This window comes from Octopus sinensis, linkage group LG2, assembly GCF_006345805.1.
Source record: "Octopus sinensis linkage group LG2, ASM634580v1, whole genome shotgun sequence".
Taxonomy (NCBI): domain Eukaryota; kingdom Metazoa; phylum Mollusca; class Cephalopoda; order Octopoda; family Octopodidae; genus Octopus; species Octopus sinensis.
The window spans coordinates 39,078,176-39,094,615 of record NC_042998.1 but is presented as its reverse complement, the minus strand read 5'-3'; the positions used below and the strand labels follow the sequence as shown (position 1 = coordinate 39,094,615).

The following is a 16,440-nucleotide window of genomic DNA, read 5'->3' as shown; positions in this document are numbered from 1 at the left end:
AGCTGTCTCAAAATCCCCTAATGAGCTAACAAATTGAGAGTGTGATGACCAAACATTCATCTCAAAGTATTTGTTCTCCAATGACAAAATGCAACAGTGATAAGCATATTTACGTTCGCATCGGCCGCTCACTGTTTACTTTGCACCTGACAATAATAAATCGTTATGAGCTCAATGAACAGTGAGAGTCAAGAGTGGCTGACATATACAGATTCGAAGCTGATGCAAATCCACAGAAACAAGAAATATATTTAAAGACAAATAATGGTGAAGGAACACAAAATGAATTGGCAAATCCCAATGATTCTTCTAGAAGCAAAGAATTCTAGCATTCAATCGAGAAATGTTTATCATACATAAAAATATCTATTTTGACCAGAGTCAAAGTATCTTCCATTTTGTATTACTTTATTTAAACACAAATATTTGACTAAAGAAATTCAATTCATATAATTATATTTTAGAACCAACCAAATGGAACTTATGTGTTTACAGTGATCGCCAAAGCTCGACAAGATTCCAATGTTTCATTTTCTCTTATTTCCGATGAAACGAGTCCTAAGTTATTTGAAATAGATCCTATTTCTGGAATCATAACTACAATGGCACCTCTAGACAGAGAGGAACAGAGCATGTACACTGTAAGTATATTTTCTTGAGTTATTTAATCATAATTCTAAGATTGTGATAGTTTTCCTTGTTAGTCAGAAGCAAGCCACAAAGATATACAGTAGAACATCTGCCTGAATCCAACACCAATTCAAAAAATTTACAGAATCGATTTTATTTTCACTTCTGTGTGGCTGATGAAAATAATTATCAAATTTGTGTTGTGGATATGTCTAAGAATGAGTAAAGAAAAGAAACATTAGCGATGGATGAAAATGGAGTTTAGTGGCTTCCTGTAGTAAATCTCATTGGTGTAACAATTGCTTTCAACAATTCTAGAATCAATAAGTTAAATTCAAGTCAATATAATTGGATTTAAGGTAAATTGTACATTTTAAAGTAAACAATTTTTATAGAGATTCTGTAAGAAATATGCAAAAGAAAAAAAAAATGCATGAATTTAGATTAACTAATTTTAAAATCTCGAGTGATGTCATGCTGAAGGGTTCAGAAAGAGGACAAAATAGAGCTGTCCATGGTTACCAGAAAACTTTAAGGACTTTCATGCAAAAATAAAGGAGTTATATGGAAATATATGTATGTACTTTTTTACTCTTTGAAAATGATTTCTCAACATAAGAAAACTAGACTTGGAAAGCTTTTTTCCCCATCAGTAGCAATTCCGAGTAATTTCATCTTGTATATGTTTTTATTTATTATGTAACAACTTGTAACTATTCTTATATTCCTGATCAGGTCGTTATTCAGGCTGCTGACACATTAAATCTTAATTACACCAGCATAAAGCAGTTGCGTGTTTTTGTACTCGATGAAGATGACAACAGACCAACTTTTACTTCATGTTCGTCGGTAAGTAAAAAGAAAATCAGTGTGTGTGTGTGCGTGTGTGAGAGTGTTGTTCTCAGAAACATTTGTAAGCAAATACTTTTTTTACTTATTTTAGCCATTGGACTCTGCATTTCAAATTTTTAGTCTTCTATCAATGGCTCAGGCCAAGTTATCTAAGTTCTAATGTCAGTATTAAATTTCACTGTGTCTCGTTCGTACGTACACTGTTTCATTTCACAGTGTAAATCTATTCACTTTCTCTTTTGATATCACCGAGAGAAAAACAAAGAACATGAACATTTCCCAATACTCAATATGCTCACTCTGCAAATTCAGAGCCCTGCACCTTGTCAAAAATCCCCATCCTCTAGAATGTATCATTCTTCTTTCTTCTCGTAAAAATAACTTGATTAGTTGCTCGTTATTACACAGACTCTATTAAGGTAGAGAATTGACAGCAAATGTTAAAGCAGGTCTAAACGAGTTGAATTATTTTAATTGGATGCTTAAAGATCTAAATGTTACTGGAGCCTACGTTTTCTTTAAACCTCTCATGATCGATAAAGTTAGTATCGGTGACAACTGCCGTCAACTACAAGCATTTTCTACTATAAAAGGCAACCTAGCATCTGGTCAGAAGTAAATATTAAGTTCATTATAATTTCTATGTAAAATATTTCAAAGTTACACAACTTAATACAACCCTATTAATAAATGTGAATTCTAAATATTGAAGATTTTGTTAAATAATGAAAAACCTACATAAATTTAGTTATTAAAATCATTTTTGACTTATGAAGTGAAGACAATAAACTAAGAATAACAATCGCAAAATACAGACTAAGGAGAAAAAAAACAGCAGCTGGATCAATGGTTGAAAATTTTAAAAGAATTAATACTATCGCTTATTAATTAAAATTTCACATGAAATAATTATAGCCTTTATTAATTAAAATATTGCTAAAGCATTAATTAGAACGATGTTACTAATTTAGCAAATTTTCAATTTAGAAAGTTGTTTTCTATTAAATGTGGGTGTTGGCAATAAACTCATTAGGTCCCAGATTTTCAAACACTGATCATTAGATTTCTGCTACTTGTTGTCATTGTACTGTATAGCTTTGAAATACTACCTATCTGTCTGCCTGTCCATCCATCACTATAAACCAATATATACCCTTATCAAAAGAACTTAGCGACATGAAACACAGAAACTGACAGTTATATCCCGTGTCTTGGAAATGACGTATGCGCTATTTCTATATACGATTAATCCCACGTGTTCCTTCTACCAGATGAGATAAAAATTTCAAGGACTAAAAATTGCAGACTTTAAGTTTTGAGAACTTTATAACGGCATAAACTGTTTTCTAAAATCTGATTAAATTTTCCTCTAAAATTTCTTTGGTTAAAACATGCACCAAAATACATTCAGTAAAATGTGAGTCTATGCATGAGAAGACAGATATAGAACAAAACACATAAATCTGCACGTATACATGCATGCATACATACATAGGCTAATATTGAATAATGATCAACGTCACACTGGGGGATAAAAATTACACTAAAATCACGTGATACAACAGTCTCATCCGACAGTACTGAGGAATTTTCCTCTGCCATTATAATCTGCACTTTTTAGATGAAATTTCAGCAAGATTACAATTTATGGCATTTAAAGCAACACTCTAAGTTCAGTTGGATGTGCAAATTAATACATACATGCATACATACACATGTGGGGGATATATATATATGTATATATATATATATATATATATATATATATATATATATATATATATATATATCTTTATTGCCCACAAGGGGCTAAACATAGAAAGGACAAACAAGGACAGACAAACGGATTAAGTCGTTTATATCGACCCAAGTGCGTAACTGGTACTTATTTAATTGACCCCGAAAAGATGAAAGGCAAAGTTGACCTTGGTGGAATTTGAACTCAGAATGTAACGGCAGACGAAATACTGCTAAGCATTTCGCCCGGCGTGCTAACGATTCTGCCAGCTCGTTGCCCTTGTATGTGTGTGTATATAGGCATGGATATAGAATGATATAGAATATATAGTAAAAAGTAAGCAACATTTTGAACCACGAAGAATTTACACTGGATTTTTCCAGAGTTTTGAATTTTTTGAAACATTTTTTTGCAATTGTCTTATAATACAGATATAGACTTGCCCAAATGCATCAATAAATTAACATTGATATTTTTTTCACCATTCTTTCAATCATCTGAGATGGAGCAGTCAAAGCATAATATTCAAGCAATTTTGCTATTTGACTTCAAAAAAGGACGTAAAACAGCTGAAACTGTTCGCGATATCAACGGAACATTTGATGAGGAAATGACCAGTAAGTGGTCAGCTTGAAAATGGTTTAAGTGATTTCATAATGGAGTCCTGAGCCTTGAGGATCGTGGACATAGTGGACACCCATCTGTCATCAATGATGGTCAATTAAAGACTGTCATTGAGAAAGATCCACGTAAAACCACTCAAGAACTGGAAAAAGAACTTCAAGTTCGCCAGAAAACTGCCTGCAACCATTTGCATGTGATCAGAAAATCAAAAAAGGTCTACAAATAGGTACCACATGATTTGAATGAAAACCAGAAAATGCGCAGATATGAAATTTGCTCGTCGCTACTTCTCCATGACTATACTGTTCCATTTCTCAACTGTATTGTAAATTGCGATGAAAAGTGGATTCTGTACAATAATTTAAAAAATGTTCTTTGCATTGGTTGGACTAAAATGAAGCATCGAAACCCAAGCTCTTCAAAAAGATTATGGTGGCTGTTTGCTAGTGTACTGCTGGACACATCCATCATAACTTCTTAAAACCTGGAAAAACCATTACTGCAGAAACCTACTGCCATGAAATGGCCAAAATGAATGAAAAACTGCTACTTCTCCGTGCCAGGCTGGTCAACAGAAGTGCTGCCAATCATTCTTTCAGTACAGAAACATACACAGAGTGTAATATTTATATCAAGGAAAGGATGACAGTTACTTTGATGTTTCAAATTTAATTCAGTGTAGCCATATATGACCTCTACTATTGAAACCAGTGACAAAGAATTCTCCTTCATGCACTTGGACAAATTCTAAAACAAAGAAATTTTCTTTCTTTTCTTTCCTTACTCTGATAAAATCTTCACCATTTCTGTTAATAGAGCTCAATGCTACTAAATGTCTCTTATGAAATTCATTGAACATTTGAACCTGTACCACTGTCTATCTCTGTGAAACATTGAACATTGCAATTTGTATGAGCATTCGATCTTTTAAGCATGTTTTCCCTGAATTTTCTCTCATACTCTTAATCTCTCCTATTTTTCTTTATTCACCATTGAAAAACAAACTGGTTTGGTATTTCAATAAGCCTGTTACAAAATTTAAAAACTTCTACACAATTTAAGTCTTAGGTGCATCTTCAACCGGATTGATCGCTAACTCCAAAAGTTTGTTTTTATTCTCTCTCTGTTTATTTCCTAATGTTCCTTTCTGTTGAAGAGCGTAGGCTCGAAACATAAAAGACTTCCTCACCTTCCTGAGCATCAAACTAATACACTTGCTTGTTGTTTATACACCTGTCTTCATCTTTAGTTTTTCTGTAAATTTCAACTCTACACACACACACATATTTATATATAATACTTTTGAGGTATTGCTACTGCGCCGGGATAGGTATGTTTTTTAGGGAATTTTTTTTCATATCAAAGATTCTTTAACACTTGTGTATTCCCCCCAAAAGCTATATAGTGCACATGAGATCCAAAGATTCTCTGTATAAAACGACACTGCTATCTGGACCACAAACTCACCCCCACTTTCTCCACCTCCCCCTATCTTCTCTCATACCTTTCTATATACTCTTAGTAATCTCCCTCTGCCACTGAACTAGACACTTTACCTCCCTCAAATAATTGCCATTCCTTTTCTCACTATCTCAATGTTCAATAATTCTATAACTATTATCCCTAAACTTTGATGTCTAGACACAAACCCAGCACAATGGACTAACCTTCAAATACTATCTCTCCATCTCTACTACCACCTCCCTTAGTACTCTCATTATTAACCCTTCACTCTTCTTAAACTACATTCTCTCTTCTCACCATTCCTTGTCTGAATACTCCCCATAAGCCCACCGACCTTCCTTCTTTCCCCTCTAATATAGCTAACTCTCCACATTTAATCATTCCATCTTTGAACTTCTCTGCATTAAGATCTGAAATGTAAGATCTCTCTGATGATGGAAGCTTGTCTCATCCCATGTTAATTACATTGATACGGCCACATATTGTAATGAACTAAATCTCCAAACATTATTATGGATTGCTGAGCCCCCAGAAATAGCTGTTGGATTTCTAACACCTTTCTTCCATCCCTTTAATTTTCTCTGTTGTTTGTACTCTGTGTAAGTCGGACCTCTTAATAGAGATATCTCTGTATTTATACTTGAAAATCTGAAAGTCTTCACCTTCTGCTTTCTCTCATGTTCTAAGTATACATATATACATATTTTGCATTTCTTACCCTAATTATTATATTTAATATATTTGATGTCTCTAATTTGTTTATCTGCATAATTGCATATATATATATATATATATATATATATATATATATATATATATATATATATATGTGACTGTGTGTGTACTGTTGGCGATTTTTTTACTTCGTCTTCTCTTCCTTGGATCTTTCCTTTTCCTATGTTTCTGACGAAGAGCTCTGCTTGAAATGTTAAATCCTCCTTCTTTCTTTCCTTTCCTGAGCGTCCAATAACACTATACTTGTTCCACATCCCCGCATTGTTGTGTTTTCATGTTTGTATTAACTTTATATATATATATATATTTGAACATTGAATTTTTTAGAATCCTGAAAGGAAGCAAATCAGTGTATCCGAAAATGCTCCAATTAAGACTTACGTGACTCAGATATCTGGCTGTGATAAAGATTTGTTTCCATACAACAAAATGGCTTATGTTTGGGCTGACCACAAAACTTGTAAGATGTATTTTTAAAAATCCTCTTTCCACATTTCAATTAATGATGTGTTAATATTAATTCATTTAATTGCTATGATATACCAGAGAACATATCTGTAGTGCTTGTAATCAAAACTTTATCTTAAATCAATTGGAAATTTTATATTTATAGAAAGCAAAATGCTCACAGAAAGAGAAAAAAACGAGCAGTTGTGAATGTGCGTGATATGTTCTGTTGTAGGTGCATGACGCTGTGGTTAGGGTTTACAGCTCATGATATTAACCCTTTCGTTACCAACCCAGCTGAAACCACTTCTGGCCCTGTAGTACAAATGTCTTGTTTTCATAAATTTTTAATTAAAATCTTCCACCAAATCTTAGTCACAATTTATGTTCCTAACACTAGCTAAATGATAACTAAGTTATTTTACTAAATTCTTTGTCATATTTAAAGTAATTGAAAGAAACCTGACAGAGCATCTCAACTGAAATACAGTAACGAAAGGGTTGAAGGTTGTGAGTTTGATTAGTGTTGGCATGTTGTGACCTTGAGCAAAAAACTTTATTTTATGCTGTTCCCATCCACTCAGCATGAGTTGCGCTTTTATTTCAAAGGGCCATCCATGTCACATTTGGTGTGTCACATTGAATCTCTCTGAGAACTGCATTAAGGGTTTGTGGAGTGTTCAGCCACTTGCATGTTAATTTCATGTCGTAACCAATGGAATGCAAGTGTTTGTCGTTTAAATATCTTCTACGGTACATCATTGCAATGAAAAGAAACCATATGAACACAATATTTTTGTTTAACTTGTTCAACTAACATCATTTTCGCATCATCATGACTCTACTGCCCCCTACATCACCAGAACTGTCGTCACACTCTGCATCATGTCATTCACTATAACGAAGCTTCTCATTAACTGATCGTTATCCGAAAAAACTATTATTACTACTACTACTACTACTTTCTATCATATGTATAAGCCCTGAAGCTTTTAAGGGGAATAGGCTAGTTGATTACTTCGACTGCAGTGCGCAACTGGCACTTATTGACCATGGGAGGAGGAAATATGAAATTGACCCCTGCAGAATTTGGACTCAGAATGTGAAGACGGAAGAAATGGCATCAAGTATTTTGTCCGGTGGGCTGACGATTTTACCAGCTTACCACCTTATATAAAAATAGTGACAATAGCCCTGATGCAGTACCAGGCAGTGGCTCATGGCTTATGATCCTAACTGATTGGAAGTGTACATTGTTTGTCTTGGTATAAAAGATGGGCTACAGCAAATATTCTGCTCAATACCACAGATTTGCTTCACCGTAACCAGTTGAGCATGTTTCTTGGTGGCTGACAATATGTGCATCTCTGATCATGAGCAGAAGTAGTGGGGGAGCATCATAGCCATGTGTTGAGAAGAATTCTTTGGGGTTTGAGTAATTCATCTGTGGAAACAAGGGTGTTTTGTTCAACATACTTAAACAATCCTCATTCAGGGACCTTTTGAATGGGATGGGCTACTCAACCTGAAGAAAATTCTAACTGGGCCCCCACCTGCAGGGTCATGCACTGTTTATCTTGATATGAAATAACTAAGTTATGCACACATGGTTATGATGCATGTGCCTGGTGCACCCTTATTAGACGGGTAGTCATGATGGGTATACTTGGTTTCGTATTTTTTACCCCAGTGTCACTTTGATGGCATGCTCTGCTCTCTCACTCAATAATAATAATAATAATAATGATGATGATGAGGATGATAATTTCTTGAATTTTCTATGAGAACAAAGGATAAGAAGGGCAATCAAAAAGTCTGTGAAAAGCCAAATTAAAAATATTTGTCTACCATTTAGACAAGTATTTATGATATACGAATAAAGAAAAGTTGATGGGATCACCTGACAGGATTAATATTTGTGATGTAGTTGGTCTTTATATATTAGATATACTAAAACCCAAATTCCCATCCCACGACATTCATCTATACCAGTGGTTCCCAAACAGTGTAGCGTGCCTCGTAGAAGTGGCGGAAGAGAACAAGCAGGTGAGGCAGAATGATTGAAAGACAAACATTTAGAAACAGTTTAAAAAATTCTAAAATACTAAAAATAAATATGATTTCCAAATTTAAAATATTATTATGGATTACCTTTAATTTCATGCAAGAGTCCCAGTATAATTGTGACCGATTCTAACATTGTGATGTTTTTGCATTATATCAGGTGTTAAGAATATAGTAACAAGGATCCACATATTGGAGGAGAAGGTTATCAATGATAATGTTCTGACTTCGAATCCGAGGTTATCTCCTTTTAACCCTGTCTCTTGACCTTTGGTGAGGCACGAGCAAATTTTCATTTTGAAAATGTGGCCCAGAGAAAAATCCATCCTATGTTAACCTATAATGATACTAAGTGTCCAGGTACCAAATTAATTCAGAAGACTCTTGAGGGCTGCAGACAGTGTCTGAGTTTCACAACTATAGTGCAGGACAAGGAGGACCAGAGACCATAAGACCAAAAACTGTCCTTCTGCTCAGATATCGGCAGCACCAAACACCCTTGTGCAAGGAGTCCACAACTGCACCAGTTCGTCCAAGACATTTTAGAACTTCACACTTGTAACCATAGAAATTTTTAATAGATGTTCAGTGAAAATGTCATACAGATGCTGCCCCAACATGAAAAATATTATTACATGCATGTCATCCCAAGCTACTACTTAGAATTGTAACTGTAGATACTCAGAAACTTGTCTACTCAACCAGGCATGCATGGTTTGCTCAGGCTTTGTTTAGCCAAAAGATCTTATAGCTTTTTAGATCTAAGAACTCTACCAACCTACTGAGTTCTAGATCTGAAATGTAGACATATGGACAAGTCCCAGATGAACTTACATCATAGCAATAAACTCAAGAGAAGGCAGCAATGTCCATGGCCTTTGGGTTTAAATGCATAAAAGAATACACACACACACAAACACACATATATGTACATACTTACCTACATATATGTGTATATGTTTTATGTATGTATATTTAAAACTTTGAATGATTGTATTTTCCAGGTAAAAATACCAACGTGAATGCTTTTCTTCTGGAGCCACTGTCAGGAGTCATACTAACTAACGCTTCTTTAGATTATGAAGAAATTTCAAAGTATACCTTATGTGTGCGAGTAGTGCCAGAATCGGAAGCTAGTTCAGCCTCTTCTAGAATTGAGGCTGATCAAAGACAAACCAGGTCAACCTCTCCTAGAACCGAGGATGGTCAAATACAAGAAATAACGGTAAATGTACAAGATCAGAATGATAATGGTCCACAATTCGATGTAAAAAAAAGATTTGCAGGTGAGTAAAAACAACTATATTATTCATAAAAAGTTTGAGAGCTGAACAAAATGGCAGTCTTGGGTTCTGGGTTGATTTCTCACTCATTCGTATTGAGGCTGGTGTTCTAGCAGTTGAGAGATACTATATTTTAGACTCAGTCGCAACTCATAGTCGAAAATATTCGGAGTAATGAATTATTAATTTTCATAGGCGTAAGAGTGGCTGTGTGGTAAGTAGCTTGCTTACGAACCACATGGTTCCAGGTTCAGTCCCACTGCATGGCACATTGGGCAAGTGTCTACCAAAGCCTTGTGAGTGGATTTGGTAGACGGAAACTGAAAGAAGCCCATCGTATATATGTATGTGTGTCTGTGTTTGTCCCCACAACATCGCTTGACAACCGATGCTGGTGTGTTTACGTCCCCGTAACTTAGCAGTTCGGCAAAAGAGACCGATAGAATAAGTACTAGGCTTACAAAAAATAAGTCCTGGGGTCAATTTGCTCAACTAAAGGCGGTGCTCTAGCATGGCCACAGTCACATGACTGAAACAAGTAAAAGAGTAATATCTAATTTGTCTTCTTAATTGATCGTTGTACAAAGCCAGAGCAACTGACTGTAATAGTGCAGTTGTATCTTTTACTTTTATTTGTTCTAACATTAGACTGTGGTAATTCTGTGGCACCACTTTGGAGAAGTTCAGTCGAATGAATTGGCCCCCAAGGCTTATTTCTTAAGCTTTGTACTTTAGCTATAGCTTTCTTTTTTGTTGAACTGCTAAACGATGGGAACGTAAACACACCAAAGCAAATTGTCGAGTGGTAGTGGGAGATAAACAGACACAAAGACACACCCCCACACATGTCTACTTAAACCCAGGTTACGTCTGCTCTGGTAATTGGCGATGGCTTGGTCATTATCAGTAATCGATGGCAAAATGAGCTGCTATGGACCGCACTGTCCTAAAGTGTGTATTCATGTGACCAGGGACCACATGTGGACTTGTATTCCCATTGAAACTCCGAACATGAACTCCACACTTCAATAACAAATGACGACTACAGCTATGGTGTCCATGCTGTTCGACGTGCTGGGATCTCCCAATGGAGCATTTGTAAAATTTACAAACTGGGTTATTTTATTCTACCTGCTGGGACGTCAGAGCCGACCGTTGGATGTGGTCAGCATTTGTGAAGGACGTGGTGAACTGATTGGTCAGAACCTGCTCAATCCAGCCCGAGTGAATACCGCCTTCATTACAAGTGGCACACACACACTCACGCAGGCAGAGTTTACTTTTCTGTTAAGGTAATATCATCAAAAAAGGTACTTCATCTGGTGAGAGATGAATATTGCTTAATGTACTCAATACATAGTTATGGGTTAAGAAGATATGTGGTAAGCATCACGACTTTTGAAGTTGCCTTCACATAACCCGATGTAATTCTTCTTTTCAAAAGTTGCTAACCACCTACCCTCTTTCCAGTTTATGCACAAGCAGAAAGCCATTAAGTCGGTTAGCCATGTATGGGATTTGAAGACCAACCCCACACCACCACAATCAAGTGGAAAAAAATCATTGAAAAGTCGATGCCAGATGTTAATTGATAACAAATAATGCAAATTATGTGTGGCTGATAGATCACATCTCCTTTTTGAATCTAGTTCTACTACAATGCTGAATTTCAGATTGGAAATGATGAGCAAATACAAACATACAGACAAGTTTCTTTTGGAGAATTGGAGAACACCACCACCCTCCCCAAACCGAGCGGCTCTATCACAGACTTTAGACCTCTTCTGTTGATTCTACACCACATAGACTTACGACTCTATGATCAAAGGGGACATAACTCTAATTCTTCTTTGTTTTTTCATTGTTCCTTTCTTTTCACCATTCCACTTTCTGAACACACCTTCATCTTGTTTTTCTCTCGTGATTTCTCTTGCTCTATTGTCCTGATTTGTAACTTGTATAGGCCATGTGCCTAGAGGCACATGAAGATTACTTAGAAATACCAGGCATGTTTTAAAACCTGCCTAAATATATCTTCAATATATTTTAATAGGTTATAACTACATACTGTGTACATTAAACTATATATACACAGAGGTTGGACAAAATAACAGAAACACCTTAAAATTTCAAACAAATTAATTTTAATATGGGGTAGGACTGCCTTTGGCAGTAATTACAGCTTGAATTCTATGAGGTATGGACTTGTACAAAATTTGAATTGTTTCCAAAGGAATTTTTGTCCATACTTCAGCTAAAACAGTCTCCAGTTCTTGTAGTGATGATGGTGAAGGATACTTCGGCTGTTTTCATTACATTAGCGCCTGCCATACAAACACTAACAATTTGACCTCTTTGAAAGTCTGATAGATCTGTCGTTTTAATGAATTTTAATTACCTTTTTCTGATGATATCTGAAAAGAAACAATAATTTTAGTAAAACATCTTATGTAACACTAATAATAAATAAAAAAACATAAAAATAAACAAGCTTTTGACGGTTTAATATGTATTTCAAAATTCATGATGCTAGGTGTTTCCATTATTTTGTTCAACCCGTGTGTGTGTATGCATGTATGTATGTATATGTATACACACACACACACATATACATACACAACAGGCTTCTTTTAGTTTCTCTCCACCAAATCCACTCGCAAGACATTACTTTTTATTGAGAACAAATCTTTCCAGAATGTTAGCCAGGCTTCATAATATGAAAGATAAGAAAGGAAGGAAATATACTGATGAGGATTATAAAAGAAATTATACTTTGAATAGAATATTTGTTTTTATTTCACTCACAGTGATCTACGATAAATCCGAGACTGGTAACGAAGTTGCCAAAGTGACTGGCATGGACCCTGATAGCTTCCTTTATAACAAGGTGAAATATACTATTGAGAATATCAAATGCAATATCCCTCAGACAGACATATTATTTTCAACCGAAAATGCTTTTGTAATTTCTCGTAATGATGGACGAATATTCACAAACCTACCAGACTACAAGAAATTTGTTGGCAGTCATTTCATCGTCACTATACGCGGAGAAGATGCGCTGAATTCAAATTATTACAGTATGATAACGTTTAAGGTAAGAAATCTCTATCTATCTGTCTACCTACCTATCTCTTTACCTACCTACCTGCCTATCTATCTCTTTACCTACCTACCTGCCTATCTATCCATCTGTCTGTCTTTCTGCAAAATAATTCCTTCTTCATTAGGCATAAGGTCTGGTGTCTGAGGAGGTGGCCATTGCATCGACCCCAGTACTCAACTGGTACTTTGTTTTATCGACCTCAAAAGGCTGAAAGGCAACGTAGTCTTCAGTTGAATTTGAATTTAAAATGTAAAGCCAGAAGAAATGCCGCTGAGCATTTTATCCGATGCAGTAGTGACTTTGTCAGTTTGCCATATTTCAACTACGAAATGTTGAAATTGAAAGGATAACCTATAACGGTAAATGTGGAAGGTATCCAACCCTCAATCTTTTCCCTGATACATCGGATGCTCCGGTAACACATTCAAACAACGCTTCTCCAACCCCAGATCCTTTTTTAGGATACCGGAAAGGAGATGTGCTGTATCATTAGCCAGCCATGGATGGCAGCTGAAGGATGAAGGAATTCCACATGTAATATCGTGGAGAATCTTAGAAATCCAGGCCTCTACATGAACGGGACCAAGCGCTGTAAACTGTGCATAGCCGAATGGGTAAGGATATTAAAAGACTCCCTTGACCCGGGGAATAACCTTCACTCTAGAATAGAAGTCTTTGAACCCTGTTTGCAGTTCAGGGAATTCTTGCTGGTGTCATGGTACCCACATGATAACAGAGTCCATTACGAAAAACAGCTGAAGGGAGACTATCCTTTCTTCCTCCATTTTCTAGAGAGGCCACTTGCTACAGAGGCCATGTGCCAACAGGTTTTGGGGTCTGATGATAAAGCTAAGCCCTTTATGGATGCAAAACCTAGGGTAATCCCATAGACCAGCTATATCTTTCTGTATGTAATATATATGTTCAAGGGGTAGTGGAGGACAAGCACAAACACATACATATAGGCACACACATACGAGGGGTGTCTGAAAAGTCTTGAGCCTCAAAAAAATAAAACATTGTACAAGACTTCTGATGATTTATTTTTCAACATAGTCCCCTTTGATGGCTGAACATTTTCTCCAGCGGTGCTGAAGTGCCATTATCTCGGCGTAGAGGAACTCCTTTGTTTGAGACTCTAAGAAACTTCCTACAGTGTCTATGATGTCATTGCCAGTGGCAAAATGGTGACCAGCCAGAGCTTTTTTCATTTTTGGGAATAGATGAAAATCAGAGGGGCTAAGTCTGGTGAATAAGGCAGATGGGGAACAAGTTCGTATCCACAATCATGAATTGTTGCCATGGCAGCCACTGAGGTGTGGGCTGGAGTATTGTCATGATGAAAAAGGACTCCTCTGGTGAGCATTCCTGGCATTTTTTCTTTGATTACTTCTCAGAGGCATTTCAGTAGCTGTGAATAATACAACCATGTCACAGTGTGATCCTTTTCAAGGTAATTGATCAGCAAGACACTGAGAATCCCCAAAAATGGACGCCATGACCTTGCCAGCTGAAGGAATGACCCTGGCCTTCTTTGGGGTAGGAGAAGATGTGTGCTTCCACTGCCTTGATTGTTCTTTGGTTTCAGGCTGGTAGTGATGAACCCAACTTTCGTTCGTAGTAATGAAATGAGAAAGAAAATTCTCTTCATTGGCTTCAAACAGTTCCAGATTGCTTGTGGACAAAGTGCACCTGGTGCGTTTCTATTCAGGAGTCAAAAGGCGAGGGACCCACTTTGCAGAAACCTTTCAGAACCCAAGTTATTTTGTCACAATGTTGTCTGCTCTTTCATTCGAGATGCCCAGTCTCTAAGCTATCTCGCGACATGATATTCGACGATCTTGCATTATCATACCAAGAGCAAGGTCAATGTTGTCCTTGGTGGTTGCAGTTGGAGGCCTCCCTGGTGTGGGATCATCTTCCACACTCTCCCTGCCACACTGGAATTCATTTACCCAGCGTTTGACTGTTGCATATGAAGGAGCCTTGTCTGTCAAGGTTCTTACCATATCTTCATGGATTTCTGATGGAGTCATGCCTTTTAAAAGAAGGTACTTTATGACAGCATGATACTCAGTTTCTAGGTTAGGCTCAAAACTTTTCATACACCCCTCGTACATATTTATATATTTTTGATGGGCTTCTTCCAGTTTCTGTCTAACAAATCGACTCACAAGATTTTGGTTGGCCAGAAGCTATAGCAGAAGACACTTGTCCAAGGTACCATTCAGTGGGACTGGATCCGGAACCATGTGGTTGGGAAGCAAGCATCTTACCACGGAGCCACACTTTTTGTGCCTATGTTGAGTTTCCTTTCGTCTTTTTCTCAGATCTACGTGATCCAACCACGCCAGCAAACCAGATTGAACTTACCCGACAAGTTAGATGTAAGTCAACCGAAGAGCGCAGAACTGATTGCGTAAGTTATAATTTTTGTTCCTCTCACTTTTTTAATGTTAGAATCTTATTCAAAGTAAAATAAGTGTAAACAGGAAAGTAAGAGAGAATGTCTAGCTGTAGCCATTATGCATTTAAAAAAAAACTTCATACCTAAACATCTAACTTCTAAGTTTACTGGTTATCAACTGAAGACAGAAACAATCTGTTAAACACCCCTGAAATATTCTTATATTAGTGTATATACCTTTCCTATATTGCTCACATGCATTTTGTTGGCCTTCAAGCTCAGATAAATATACATACGTATATATATGTATTGAGTCGACACAAAGGTGGAACTGCCATTTTCCTGCATGATACCTTTTTGGCAGATGGAAATATGACATTCTCCAATGGCTTCTGTGATTCGGTCACCATTCACAACAAAACCAATGACCTGATAGTTGTTGGGCTGTAGAGGCCACCTCAAACCCCCGTACTGTGCTTTAATGAATGCCTCAACAGCATTAAGTGCTTTATACAACACTGTCATCCCAACAACATAATAATGATGGGAGATTTTAATCTACCTTGTGCCGATTGGTCTACAAACAGTTTGAAACCAGGAACTCCCACCTCAACTGTTGACAAAAGAAACAGAAGAGTCACATCTCAACTTGATGAATGTATCTAATATAAATTGTTTTCGGGAACTTTTCTTTCAGTGAGCTCAACCGACTGGGAATCGGAACATTTGTGATCAAAGAATTAAGCTATCATCAAAAGCTTAACCAAGAAGACTATTACAGGTAAGTGAAATACTTATTGCACAATATAATTCTTCAGGTGTGTTTAATTAAAGTAGATCTAAAACCATAAGAGAGGATACAGGTAATGAAATGAAGGTTATCTTTATATATAAAATTGAAGTTGTGTGTGTGAGACTGTCTCCTCCGATTTAGATTTCTAACTACTCCCGCATTTTGCGGTGCAGTTTAACCAAAAGCGGGTATCTTATAGTCGTCATTCATATCGAGCCCTTCTGGGTATTAGCACGCATCTACGAGTCTACGATTTAAAAAAAAATTTACCATCATTTTTAATGATTTTTGCTCGGG

At 36.5% G+C, this 16,440-nt stretch overlaps 1 protein-coding gene across 2 annotated transcripts in view; it reads left to right on the top strand.

Moving 5' to 3' along the window:
* Positions 1–16,440, top strand: part of LOC115232553 (cadherin-23-like) — a 137,942-nt gene that overhangs the window by 105,098 nt on the left and 16,404 nt on the right. Inside the window, exons 30-37 of one of the 2 annotated variants that reach the window (XM_036512221.1) lie at positions 465–641; positions 1,366–1,479; positions 6,371–6,503; positions 9,559–9,718; positions 9,761–9,840; positions 12,645–12,934; positions 15,274–15,362; positions 16,048–16,131. In XM_036512221.1, coding sequence (XP_036368114.1) covers positions 465–641; positions 1,366–1,479; positions 6,371–6,503; positions 9,559–9,718; positions 9,761–9,840; positions 12,645–12,934; positions 15,274–15,362; positions 16,048–16,131 — 1,127 coding nt within the window. Of the gene's footprint in view, positions 1–464; positions 642–1,365; positions 1,480–6,370; positions 6,504–9,558; positions 9,841–12,644; positions 12,935–15,273; positions 15,363–16,047; positions 16,132–16,440 lie in introns of both variants that reach the window. The other variant, XM_029802496.2, reaches the window with a different exon arrangement.